Genomic DNA, 14,073 nt, shown 5'->3' on the forward strand with positions numbered 1-14,073 from the left:
ATTGGACACACAAGGAATTTGTCTTTGGTGCAGATGATCTCGGTGTGCATAAAAAGACAAGATACATTCGTCAAGAATCATAAGGTACATCACTTAATTATCATCGTAGGGTACAAATAAGCTATCAGGAAACAATCGATATCAATATAAATTATAAGGATACAAGCAGCAAAGTTACAGTCCTGCAGTCATAAGTGAGAGGAGATGGGTGATAGGAACGATGAGAAGATTAATAGTAATGCAGCCTTAGTGAATAGTTTGACAGTGGTGAGGGAATTATTTGTTTAGCAGAGTGATGGCATTCGGGGAAAAAATGTCTCCTTGTGTCTAGTTGTCTTGGAATAGAAATCTCCGTGGACCAAATTGGACCTTCCATTCACGAAGAGCAGCGTGGTTTGGAGACGCAACACTTGCTCAGAATTTAAGGCAGAGATTTTCCATCGCTGTCTGGTGGTGCTGGGGATTAAATTTAGGAGGTCTCCATGCAAAGCTATTGTGGAGTTCTAATTGGGTTTGGTTTCTCTTGGTTTTTCCACTTTAATTTGTAGGTTGTCCAGACAGAGATGGGCTCCCAAAGCTGTTCCCTACGTCTATATTCCACACTTGGAATACTGCATTCAGTTTTGGTCACCACGATGTAGAAAAGATGTGGAGATCCTAGGAAAGAGTGCAGAGAAGAGCAACAAAGAGGATTAGGGGACTGGAGGCTAAAACATATGAAGAACGGTTGCAGGAACTGGGTATGTCTAGTTTAATGAAAAGAAGGACTATGGGGAGACATGATAGGAGTCTTCCAATATCTCAGGGACTGTCACAAAGAAGAGGGAGTCAAGCTATTCTCCAAAGCACCTGAAGGCAGGACAAGAAACAATGGGTGGAAACTAATCAAGGAGAGAAGCAACTTAGAGCTAAGGAGAAATTTCCTGACAGTAAGAACAATTAATCTGTGGAACAACTTGCCTCCAGAAGTTGTGGATTCTCCAACAATGGACGTTTCAAAGAAGAGGTTGGATAACCATTTGTCTGAAGTGGTGTAGGGTTTTCCTGCCTAAGCAAGGAGTTGGACTAGAAGACCTCCAAGGTTCCTTCCGACTCTGTTATTCTATTCTATTTTATATGCCCCTTTTCATTCCTCTTTCCTTCTTTCCAGGTTGTGCCTTTCTTACATACTGTGCCCGGGACTCAGCGCTAAAAGCTCAGAGTGCCCTCCATGAACAGAAGACACTGCCTGGGGTAAGTGACGGTTCCTTCTCTGATTGGGGTCCATCTTCTGGGGAAGAGCTCTCCGTAGACATTTGCAAAGACATTTGGGTTCCAAACAGCGAGATCTGATCTAGATAGCCGTTCTAGACCCGTCTTATTCTAGTTGGCGTCCTCCAAGTTCCTTGGAATTCTCAACTGGTTGTCTTGCATCCTTGAAAATACCGTATTTTTCAGAGTATAAGATGCTCCAAAGTATAAGATGCACCTAGCTTTTGGGGAGGAAAACAAGAGAACAAAAATCTGCATCTGCCTCCCAACAATTTGCCTCCTTGCAGCAAACAGCAAACAGCCAGTTTCAGCTTCACAACAGCCTGATTAGCACAAGCAGCTGATTGTCAGTTGGATCATCCTCCCCACAATCAGCTGTTTCAGGCTGCAGGGACTGCCTATTGCCACTTCCGCAAACCCTATTTTTGGACTCTGCATCCCGTTTTCAGCCTCCTTGCACCCCATTTTCAGCCGGGCTGTGGGGATCAGAATGGGCAGAAAGCAGGGTGTGCAGAGGCCATAAATGGGGCACACGGAGGCCAAAAATAAGATACAGAGGCTGAAAATGGGGTGCACGAATGCGGCAATAGGTGATGGCAATCCCTGCAGCCTGAAACAGCTGATCTTTGGGAGGGTGATCCAAGCGCCAATCAGCTGCTCGTGCTAATCAGGTTGTGCTGAAGCCGACCAGGCTGTTTGCTGTTTGCTGCAAGGCGGCAAATTGCTGGGAGGCAGAGGCCAAAGTGTGGGGGCCGACGTGTGGGCGTGGCTTCGGCAACATTCATTGTATAAGACTCACAGACATTTTCACCCACTTTCGGGGGTGGAAAATTGCATTTGATACTTTGGAAAATACGGCATTTACTTTACCCCCACCCCAATGTTTTCATCTTTGCTCGGTTATTGGAAATTCGTCTTCCGTATACGCAAACTCTTTCTGTAAACTTTGGATAAATCTTGCAATGAAGATTTAAAAAAAAAGGAGGGGGTAAGAAAGACAACAAACATCTTGCGGCGATTTTGAGAAATAAATATTGTCTCTTTCCGTTGAGCTGTGTTTGCACAAAGTTGGTAACCGAATGAATCCATTTAAAGGTTCTGAACAATTCCTGGGCACCAAAACTGGACAGGTGGACCTGTTTAATCCTTCCTAAAAAAAACCGAAACCCCTAACCAAGCTTAGCATGTGGTGGGAATAAAGCCACTGGATTTTTCACTAGACCTGGTTCATCGTGTCGTGCAAATCCTTGTTTGCCATTTATATCCTTATCTCCCCCCCCCCTGGGGTTTTTGGCACCTTGTGGCTAGCAGGTGGCATGGGCAAGAAAATTGGATGGTATGTTATAATTCTGGAGCAGGGATAAGATGGTGGCTCTTTCGTCTCATGGATTTGGAGACCCAGTTTTCTTTTGCAATATTCTACGTTTCAAAGGTTACATTCGCGCTTGTTGTTTGGCATGGAACGGAAACCCCTCCGGGAGCATATCCAAACTTTCCGTAGGTCGCTCTGTCTTTTAATTGTTCCTGCTTTGTTTGCCTAAAGCCAAATAGCTCCCAGCAAGGAGCGGGGAAGTGCGGTGGTGTTGGTGGTGGAGGAGAATGAAAAGAAATTAGCTGGAGTTGACACCACAGCTCTCCTTCACAGCTCTCCTCCACTTACGACCGTTCTTATAACTAGGGGACGCAGTGGCTCAATGGCTAAGACGCTTGTCGATCAGAAAGGTCGGCAGTTCGGCGGTTCGAATCCCTGGTGCCGCGTAACGGTGAGCTCCCGTTACTTGTCCCAGCTTCCCTTCCAACTCTGTTATTCTGCTTCCCCAAAATGAGCACGTCTTTCCACTTGTGTAAAAGAAGAGTAGGGCTAAGAGTAGTGGCTAAGACGTTGAGATTGTTGATCAGAAAGGTCAGCAGTTCGACGGTTCGAATCCCTAGCGCTGCATAACGGAGTGAGCTCCCGTGACTTGTCCCAGCTTCTGCCAACCTAGCAGTTCAAAAGCACGTAAAAAAATGCAAGTAGAAAAATAGGAGCCACCTTTGGTGGGGAGGGAACACCATTCCGTGCGCCTTCGGTGTTGAGTCATGCCGGCCACATGACCATGGAGATGTCTTTGGACAGTGCTGGCTCTTCAGCTTTGAAACAGAGATGAGCACCGCCCCCTAGAGCTGGGAACGCCTAGCACATGTGTGCAATGGGAACTTTTTACCTTCACATAACTACTGTTCAAAGTTAGGACAGTGCTGGGAAAAACAATCTTATGACTGGTCCTTTCAGTTAGTGTCCTGACAGTCCCGTGATCAAAATTGGATGTTTGACCAACAAGCAAATATTTATCACAATTGCAGCATCCCCAAAAGTCATGTGATGGTTTCCCCCATGGACTCACAAGCCCAGTCCATGGGGAAAAACGGATTTGCTTAACGGCTGTATGATTCGCTTAACGACTGCATCAAAGAGGTGGTAAAAATTAGATGCGGTGCCGTGATGTCTCATTCAACGACTGCTTTGCTGAGCTGCAGGGGATCTAGTTCCTAACGTAGTCGTAAATCGAGGATCGCCTATGCTAGTAGTGGCTGGGGGGGAAAAAAACCAAGGTCCTATCTTGATTCTCAGACACGGTTCCATCGGCTTGTTAAGGAGACGCAGATTTGATGACATGGGAATGTGTGGATCCATTTTCCGAACGGATCGGGGGCTGGTTCGATTCCGCTTGACTCGGCTTCCTGAAATGTACCCAACCTGCTTCTTCTGAACTGCATCAGATCGATTTGAAAACGTGTTCCGTAGTGCCGAGCGTTGAATCTTCGCATAAGCCCGGAAGGTAGCGTCTAATAGATTAAGAAAACTGGAGGCTGTACGGATGATCGGCCAGATTTGGGGGTCTGTTGGAAGCATTGAAAGAAGAGTTTGTGTCTAAGGGCAGCGTTTCTGGCATGCGTCTAAAATATTACGTTCTCTTGTTGTTTAAACCGTTCAAGCATCTGTTGACCAGTTCAAGACAACTAAAATTACTCTGGGGTGGTAACATTTTGGTTGCTATCATCTATCTATCTATCTATCTATCTATCTATCTATCTATCTATCTATCTATCTATCTATCTATCTATCTATCTATCTATCTATCATCCATCATCTATCTATCTATCATCTATCTATCTATCTATCTATCTATCTATCTATCTATCTATCTATCTATCTATCTATCTATCTATCTATCTATCTATCCACCTACCTACCTACCTACCTACCTACCACCTACCTACCTACCTACCTACCTACCTACCTACCACCTACCTACCTACCTACCTACCTACCTACCTACCTATCTATTTATCCATCCATCCATCCATCCATCCATCCACACACCCACGTATGTATGTATGTATGTATGTATGTATGTATGTATGTATGTATGTATGTCTGTATCTACCTACCTACCTACCTACCTACCTACCTATCATCTATCTATCTATCTATCTATCTATCATCTATCTATCTACCTACCTACCTATCTATCATCTATCTATCTATCTATCTATCTATCTATCTATCTATCTATCTATCTATCTATCTATCATCTATCTATCTATCTATCTATCTATCTATCATCCATCTATCTATCTATCTACCTACCTACCTACCTACCTACCTACCTACCTACCTACCTACCTATCATCTATCATCTATCTATCTATCTATCTATCTATCTATCTATCTATCTATCTATCTATCTATCTATCATCTATCTATCTATCTATCTATCTATCTATCTATCTATCTATCTATCTACCTACCTACCTACCTACCTACCTACCTACCTATCATCTATCTATCTATCTATCTATCTATCTATCTATCTATCTATCTATCTATCTATCTATCTATCATCCATCTATCTATCTATCTATCTATCTATCTATCTATCTATCTATCTATCTATCTATCTACCTACCTACCTACCTACCTACCTACCTACCTACCTACTTACCTATCTATCCACCTACCTACCACCTCCCTCCCTCCCTCCCTCCCTCCCTATCTATTTATCCATCCATCCATTCATCCATCCACACACCCACGTATGTATGTATGTATGTATGTATGTATGTATGTATGTATGTATGTATCTACCTACCTACCTACCTACCTACCTACCTACCTACCTACCTACCTACCTATTTATCCATCCATCCATCCATCCATTCATCCATCCATCCATCCATCCATCCATCCATCCATCCACACACCCACGTATGCATGTATGTATGTATGTATGTATGTATGTATGTATGTATGTATCTACCAACCTACCTACCTACCTACCTACCTACCTACCTACCTACCTACCTACCTATCATCCATCCATCCATCCATCCATCCATCCATCCATCCATCCATCCATCCATCCATCTAGGCAGGCAGGCAGGCAGGCATTTGGAGGGGGAAATGGGGGAACCTTCAGGACACATGTTTTCTTAATCTTGGGTGGGATCTGTCCTTCAGAGCCTCACCTATCCCAAATCTGTTTCAGTATAAATGAACTCTCAGGGACCATCATACGTTTATGATGGGTCGATATATGCATTGGTTTAATGAAATGACATGAATAAATACACACACATATGTTATTTATCCAATCTCTACACCAGCCATCTCCCTGAAATGGCTCTGAATGGTTTACAAACCAGATAATTTAATGAAGAATAATATCAAAACATGATTAAAAGCACGGTTAAAAACAACATTTTAAATAAGGTTAAAATGTACGAGTTAAAACTAAAACTAAAAATTAAAAATGTACATGTGCACAGAGGCATTATATACACACCTACAGGTGAAACTCAAAAAATTAGACTATCGTGCAAAAGTTCGTTTATTTCAGTAATGCAACTTAAAAGGTGACACTAATATATGAGGATAAGACTCATTACATGCAAAGCAAGATAGTTCAAGCCGTGATTTGTCATAATTGTGATGATTATGGCGTACAGCTCATGAAAACCCCAAATCCACCATCTCAGAAAATTAGAATATTACATGCAATCAATAAAACAAGGATTGTACATAGAACAATATCGGACCTCTGAAAAATATAAGCATGCATATGTACACAGTACCTGTATATATTATATGGAGCAGGTGTGGGTGTGTGTATGATACCTGTGTATGCGCACATTTTTAATTTTGATTTTTTACTGTTACTTTTATATATATATATATACATATGTATATATATGTGTGTGTGTGTGTCTTTGTGAATATATATATTCACATAGAGACATATACACATCGTAAGCTCTGCTCCCACAAACTCACGCACAAAATAAGATTATGATTTACAAGCTAAAAGTAAAAAACAACTGCAGTTAAAAATACACGCATATACATCTGCATGATCGATACACACACCTATAGATTTGTTTCAAAATTTTTATCAGTTAATCAAAATATAAAATACAAAGGTCAATAAAAATAATGGGAAATTAGGGGAAGGAAAAAGGGAAAGGGAAAGGAAATATCAAAAAGTAAAAGAGGAAAAGTAGAAGATGGCAACGTTAGACTAGAGCCTCAACGTTTTATTTTTACACATGAATATATATTAGCAACAGGGACACGGAGCTTGTCGATCAGAAAGGTCGGCAGTTCGGCGGTTCGAATCCCTAGCGCCGCGTAACGGAGTGAATTCGGGGTTTAGTCATGCCAGCCACATGACCATAGAGATGTCTTCGGACAATGCCTGGCTCTTTGGCTTTGAAACGGAGATGAGCACTGCCCCCTAGAGTCGGGAACAACTAGCACATATGTGCGAGGGGAACCTTTACCTTTACCTTGTAACAACGGATCTATCTAATGATCCAAACCAAAGTTTGGGGATTGTTGTTTTTTTCATCACAAGCACACCATAGACAATTGTTTCGTGCCATTTGCTTCACAAGCACTCCCCCCCAACCTCCCCCTGCAGCCCAACCGCCTCTCTTAATTCAGTGGGACACGGTTTCCCTGGGGGAGGAATTTCCCCCTATTTCGAAAGCTTCGTCCTGGGGGTTTCTTAGCCAGCCAGTTGCCGCTGAAGCCCTCCGAGCTGACTCACACTGGCGGTTACAACACAAACCTCACAAAAGAGACTCGAATTCAATCACCCCGGGGGGGGGGATTGCGGGAGGGTTTGAAGGTCTAGATTATGTAACCAAATCGCTCCCAAAACCCAACGGATGAGTTTCCCTGGGCCCGGAATACGGATGTCGTTCTACCTAGATTTATTTTTAATTGGACTCCCTTACTATAATTGGGATCGGAGTTGGTAAACAACCGCGTTCGCCCGGATTTTCACCAGCCTGCTGTCGTTTGGACGGTTACTTGGGAGGCTGCCAATTATGTGCCATCTGAAACGTGCCTCCCCATGCCATCCCACTGTACCCTCGTCTTGAGAAAGCATCCGGGGAGTTTTGGGGGTTCAAATGCATCGTTTTAGAAAGCATCGGTTGCCCCCCAATAGATTGGTGGTAGTTCTAATTCAGTGATGGCAAACCCTGACCCAACAAATGTGCGAACGACAGAAGCGCGCTGACAAAACCGTGGCGCTAAAACCGCGATGTCAAAAGCGTGCCGACAACAGCGCGCCGACAAAAGCGCGCCGACAGAAGTGCAATTTAAGTTAAGGTAAGGTTTAGGGTTAGGTTTAGGGTTAGGTTTAGGGTTAGGTTTAGGGTTAGGTTTAGGGTTAGGTTTAGGGTTAGGTTTAGGGTTAGGTTTAGGGTTAGGTTTAGGGTTAGGTTTAGGGTTAGGTTTAGGGTTAGGTTTAGGGTTAGGTTTAGGGTTAGGTTTAGGGTTAGGTTTAGGGTTAGGTTTAGGGTTAGGTTTAGGGTTAGGTTTAGGGTTAGGTTTAGGGTTAGGTTTAGGGTTAGGTTTAGGGTTAGGTTTAGGGTTAGGTTTAGGGTTAGGTTTAGGGTTAGGGTTACATCGCGCTTCTGTTGGCATGCTGTTGTCGGCGCGCTTAAGCGCTCATTCGTCGGCGTGGTTTTGTCAGCGCGCTTTTGTCGTTTGCGCATTTGTGGTGGAACCACGGCAAACCTTTTGGGCACAAAGAGCGACCAACTGGAACTTGCGTGCATGTGCACACCAGTGGCGGGTACAGCCCAGTACGGACATACCGGTTGCCGCTGGGAGCAGCAGCCGTTGTACCGGAACGGTGGCTCGTGGGGCCCATCCGCCCACCCGCGTTCCTTACAGCTTTTTGAGGGAAACAGGCCAATGGCGCCCGCACACAAAGCGTACAACCCCTTTGCAATCTCCACCTAGCAGCTGGGGCGTCGCAGGGCGGTGGGATGCACATGCCAAGGGGGACGCCCGACCTCGTCGCAGCGTACTGGTTGCGATGGGATCCGGAACCCATCACTGGTGAATGTGCACCCTGGCGAGCAGTTTTTTGCGTGCGCTGAAGTACCAGAAATCCAAGGACCAAGTGTTTGGTGCCCACATGCCTATTTTTGGCCAGTTTTTTCACCGTTTTCCAGGGTGTTTTTCAGGGGCGTTTTCAGGCTGTTTATCCGGCTGTTTTTGGCCAAGAAAAAGACCTGAAAAATGGGCTGTTTTTGGCTCTTTTGGGGGTTGTTTTTCAGCTGTTTTCCGATGCTCTGCCACCTGCCCAGACCAGCCAAGCAACAAGAAGAGGTGGAGCCGAGGTGGTGCAGGCTACTTCAGCTGACTGCAGTTCTGCAGTTCGGCTGTTCAAATCTCACCGGCTCAGGGTTGACTCAGCCTTCCATCCTTCCGAGGTGGGTAAATTGAGGACCCGGATTCTTGTTGGGGGCGATATGCTGACTCTGTAAACCGCTTAGAGAGGGCTGAAAGCCCTAGGAAGCGGTATATAAGTCTAACTGCTATTGCTATTGCTAAGAAGAGCTGGTGACGGTGTCCATGCCCACTTATAACCACGGCAGCATCTCCGTGGTCTCACGGGATCAAAATCCAGACAATTGGCAACTGTCTCACATTTATGATGGTTACGGTGTCCCTAGGCCCTTTGGCAATCTTCTCACCAGCAAAGTCAATGGGTAAACCAGGTTCACTTAACAACCGTCTCACTAACGTAATAACTGCAGTGATTCACCTAACAGCCATTGGAAGAAAGGGCATAAAATGGGGCAAGGCTCCCTTAACCAAGGTTTCACTTAGCAGCATAAATGTTGGGCACCATTGTGGTCGTAACTCGAGGACTACTGGTGGGAGAAATAGGCCTGAATATCGTTCCTGGATCCCTGCAGGTAGAAAAGTAGGAAATCAAGAAGGAGGAGGATAGTATCTGGAAAACCAATGTTAATATCCTTCTTGTTTTTTTTTTGTTTCCTTTCATTTTTAAAAGGTAATTCCTTCATACCCACATCGCACCTGCTGCAGTATTTAATCTCTATTGGGTGAGAGTACATATTTGTCTACCTTAATTATTGCAATGGCCTTCGGCTTTTTAAAAACCAATGTGCAAAATTAGTGGGCGACTTCCCTAATCAAAGCAATTTTCATATAAATTTCTGCGTTTTGATTATTCGGAAGATCTGAGTGAATCAGTCAGGGACATCAAAACAATAAAATAAAATAAAATGCCTATGATTTACTTTTTTTGCTATTTCTAATTGACGTACCAGGGTATTCATCTCTCTCTCTCTCTCTCTCTCTCTCTCTCTCTCTCTCTCTCTCTCTCTCTCTCTCTCTCTCTCTCTCTCTCTCTCTCACACACACACACACACACACACACGCACACACACCTTTCTCTGTTACACGCACACCAGAGATACAAAGTGAGGATGAAAATTTCACAGGAAAAGCCTTTTTCAGCAGGAAAATTACTTTGCAAGGATGAGTGACCTAAAATTTCCAACATGCAGGGGGATGGGGGTGGGAAACATAGTTTAAAAACAGATTTCGGAGCCCGTCCTGAAATTACCAACATCTTTGAAATGTCTTATATTGGGGGGGGGGGGATTATGATGTACCTGGGAAATAAACATTTCAAACGTATTCCAAGCCGTTATTGATATTCATCAATGACGGGAAGCCCAGGATGGCCTTTCTGCTTTAGGAATAAAATAGAAATAAAAATGATTTTATAACTTGTGGCTTTGATGAGTAGAAAGAACAGTTTAAAGAAAAAAGGGAAATACAATAGAATCTTAGAGAGAAAGTTTTGATAGGATTGTTTTCATAACGGGCAAGAAGAAGATTGGAAGATAGAGAGATTGAAAGGATTGAGAGAGAGCGAGAGAGAGCGAGAGCATGTTTCCCTGAAAATAAGGCAGGGTCTTATTTGCTTTTGCCCCCCCCCCCCGAAATAAGCACTTGGCCTTATTTTCAAGGAGGTCTTATTATTTTTGAGGTGCAGGAGGTGGCGAGCGTAGTCACCTCATGGCTGCTGCTATGTTGCAATATTTTTGGGGAGGGCTTATTTTAGCACATGTGGGCTTATTATCCAGGTAGGTGTTATTTTCAGGGAAACACGGTCGATAGATAGATTGATATGATATAGACAGAGGATAGATAGATAAATAGATAGATAGGTAAATAGACAGACAGACAGACAAACAAACAGACAGACAGATGATAGGTATGTATGTATGTATGTATGTATGTATGTATGTATGTAGATAAATAGATAGATAGATAGACAGACAGACAGATGATAGGTAGGTAGGTAGATAGATAGATAGATAGATAGATAGATAGATAGATAGATAGATAGACAGACAGACAGACAGACAGACAGACAGATGATAGGTAGGTAGGTAGGTAGGTAGGTAGGTGGGTGGGTGGGTGGGTGGGTGGATGGATGGATGGATGGATGGATGGATGGATAGATAGATAGTGATAGATAGATAGATAGATAGATAGATAGATAGATAGATAGATAGATAGATAGATAGAATTTTCTGTTGTTTCTTGTTCTTTTCTCCCTATTGCCTTTTCTATTTCTCTCTTTTTTTCTTTTTCACGGACTTTGATACTAGAGGGATCATTTAGGCCTCAGCAATTACTCGATGTAACAGACGACCTTCTCCTCCTCCTCCTCCTTCCAAATTCCTCCCCAACGGGACAACAAAAGACCTTCCCTTTCCTTTTTAGCCCCTTGCACCAACAACATTGAGAGCCGGTGGTGGTCTTTTGGCGGTCAGAGAAACCCGAAGCAGGAGGTGCCGAGTTCGAATCCTCGCTTAGGATTCCAAAGCACAGCTGGGCGGCTTGAAAGCAAGCCGCTCTCTTCCTTCGGGCCTTAGGAAGGAGGCAACGCCAAAGCGCTTTTGGAAAAGGTTGTGAGGGGGGGGAAAAAACCGCACGAGCGCCAGTGTTTCTTCCTCTGCTACTCCAATTACATCATCTGTTGAGTTTAGATTTATTATCTTTTTAACCTGGCAGTATGGTAACGGCGATTAGCAGTCAAGGGTGTTTCCAGGCAGATACGCATTCCCATAAAATAGCCCACCGTGTATTAGAAAGGTTTAACGAGAGCCAGACCACTTCCTCACAATTAAAGATGCATCCGTTTTATCCAATCAAGAGAAAGGTTGGGGGAATGGCCTTTGCTGGACTTTTTCCACTTCAGCCTCGCTGGCAGCATCCATCGAGGATTGAAGCCACCTAGAACTAAGGAGGAATTTCCCAGCGGTGAGGACATTTCACCGGTGGAACAGCTTGCCACTAGAAGTGGTGGGTGCCTTCAACCGTGGAGATTTCATTTTGTGTGAAATGGTAGAGGGCTTCCTGCTCGAGCAGGGGGTTGGACTAGAAGACCTCCAAGGTCCCTTCCCAATCTGTTATTCTGTTGTTATCTGAATCCTCAGAGGGCTAAAAAAAAAATGAGGTAAATTTTATAAAATGAAACAGCTTCTCTGGAGATATCAGAACTTGGAGGCTAGGAACGGGAACTTTTAACTCCATGTATTTATTATTTATTATTTAGGGATGCGGTGGCTCAGTGGTTAAGACGCTGAGCTGGTCAATCAGAAAGGTCAGCAGGTCGGCGGTTCGAATCCCTAACGCTACATAACGGAGTGAGCTCCCATTACTTGTCCCAGCTTATATGAGCAGTTCATATATAGTGCATAAATTCCATATCTTGTATATTGCATATACTGTTTGTGTGTGTGTGTGTGTGTGTGTGTATGGTGCAAAAATCGCATAAATTGTATATTGCATATATATTGCATATAAACTGCATATGTATTGTATATGTATTGCATATACATATAATTTTGCATAAATTGCACATATATTCTATATATATATTGCATATATATTGCATAAATTGCATAAATTGCACATATTGTATATTGCATATATATTGCATATATATATTGCATATATATATTGTATATATATTGTATATATATTGCATACATATTGCATACATGTTGCATACATGTTGCATATATATTGCATTTATATTTCATATATATATAGCATATATATATAGCATATATATTGTATATATATTGTATATATATTGCATACATATTGCATACATGTTGCATATATATTGCATATATATTGTATATATATATTGTATATATATTGCATATATATTGCATTTATATTTCATATATATATTGCATATATATATTGCATATACATTGCATATATATTGCATATATATATTGCATATATATATTGCATATATATTGCATATGCATAAATTGCATATATTGTATACTGCATATATATTGCATATATATTGTGCATAGAATGTATATATATTGCATACATTGTGCATACAGCATATATATATTGTGTAGGCATAACAATTTCCTGAAATCTCTTTAGTGGCTGACTTTAAAAGCGTAGATTTCTTGCATTGCAAAGCATCCTTTTCTCTCTCTCTGAACTTCCTGAAGACAAAGGAGCAGGTCACCCACCCAAACCATCAATCTGCTCTTCGGAGATCCGAGTTTTTCAAGGCCCGAAGTTCAAGATTGAGAACAGACTCTCTAATAATTGGCAGGCGTCTTAGACCAGCCGTGTTCAAAGCCTTTTGGCCACCCGTGTTTTAATTACTGCATTTCTGCAGCTTTGGACTGCAGGGATTAAAACAGTGACACGATAATATTAGTGGCGGATGAGAATTGTTGACTCTTCTTTAACTACACCGAGGGCCTTTTTAAAAGAGGGGGGAAAAAAACCCCCGCTCCTTAAGCCTACCAGAAGCTTAAGAGAACGATCTAACTTGTCCTTTTGCCCCTAAATTTTGAGAAATGATATTGCCACGCTTTGGTCCTTCGCGGCTGAATTTTAAGGAGCATGAACCCGAGAGTGGTAGGCAGCCAAAATAGAAAAGATCAGAGATAAGTGAAATGCCAGTTTTTCAAAGCTCAAAAATGAGGAGGAGAGGGAAAATGGGAAGCTGAATATTGTTTTTCTTCCCAGCAATTTCTCTGGGCTCTCTATCTTTTTCTTAATACTTCACCCCAACCAAAATAATTCTTTCTTTCTTTCTTTCTTTCTTTCTTTCTTTCTTTCTTTCTTTCTTTCTTTCTTCCTTCCTTCCTTCCTTCCTTCCTTCCTTCCCTCTCTCAGTCCCCTTCCTTTTCTTCCACCCTTCCTCCCTCTCCTCCCTCCCTCCCTCCCTTCCTTTTCCTTTCCTCCCTCCCTCCCTTCCTTTTCCCTTCCTTCCTTTTTACCTTTCTTTTCCTTTCCTTCCTTCCTCCCTTCCTCCCTCCCTCCCTTCCTTCCTTCCTTAAAAAAGATGCGAATAATCAGGTCTTACTCTCCCTCTACTCTCCCTCTTCCTGTCTTTTCCCTTTCTCCATTTCTCCCTTCTTTTCTTCCTTCTTTTCTCCCTG

General features: G+C 42.8%; 1 protein-coding gene across 4 annotated transcripts in view; it reads left to right on the forward strand.

Annotated features, from left to right (window-relative positions):
* The window catches only part of CELF6 (CUGBP Elav-like family member 6), a 172,434-nt gene that overhangs the window by 11,012 nt on the left and 147,349 nt on the right, over window positions 1–14,073 (forward strand). For all 4 annotated transcript variants that reach the window (XM_087704094.1, XM_087704096.1, XM_087704097.1 and 1 more), the window contains exon 2: window positions 1,151–1,233. In XM_087704094.1, the coding sequence (XP_087560220.1) occupies window positions 1,151–1,233 (83 nt within the window). The remainder of the gene's footprint in view (window positions 1–1,150; window positions 1,234–14,073) is intronic.

This window comes from Thamnophis sirtalis, unplaced genomic scaffold, assembly GCF_051295495.1.
Source record: "Thamnophis sirtalis isolate CommonGarterSnake01/CBP01778 unplaced genomic scaffold, rThaSir2_p1.2 scaffold_2, whole genome shotgun sequence".
NCBI classification, from domain to species: Eukaryota; Metazoa; Chordata; class Lepidosauria; order Squamata; family Natricidae; genus Thamnophis; species Thamnophis sirtalis.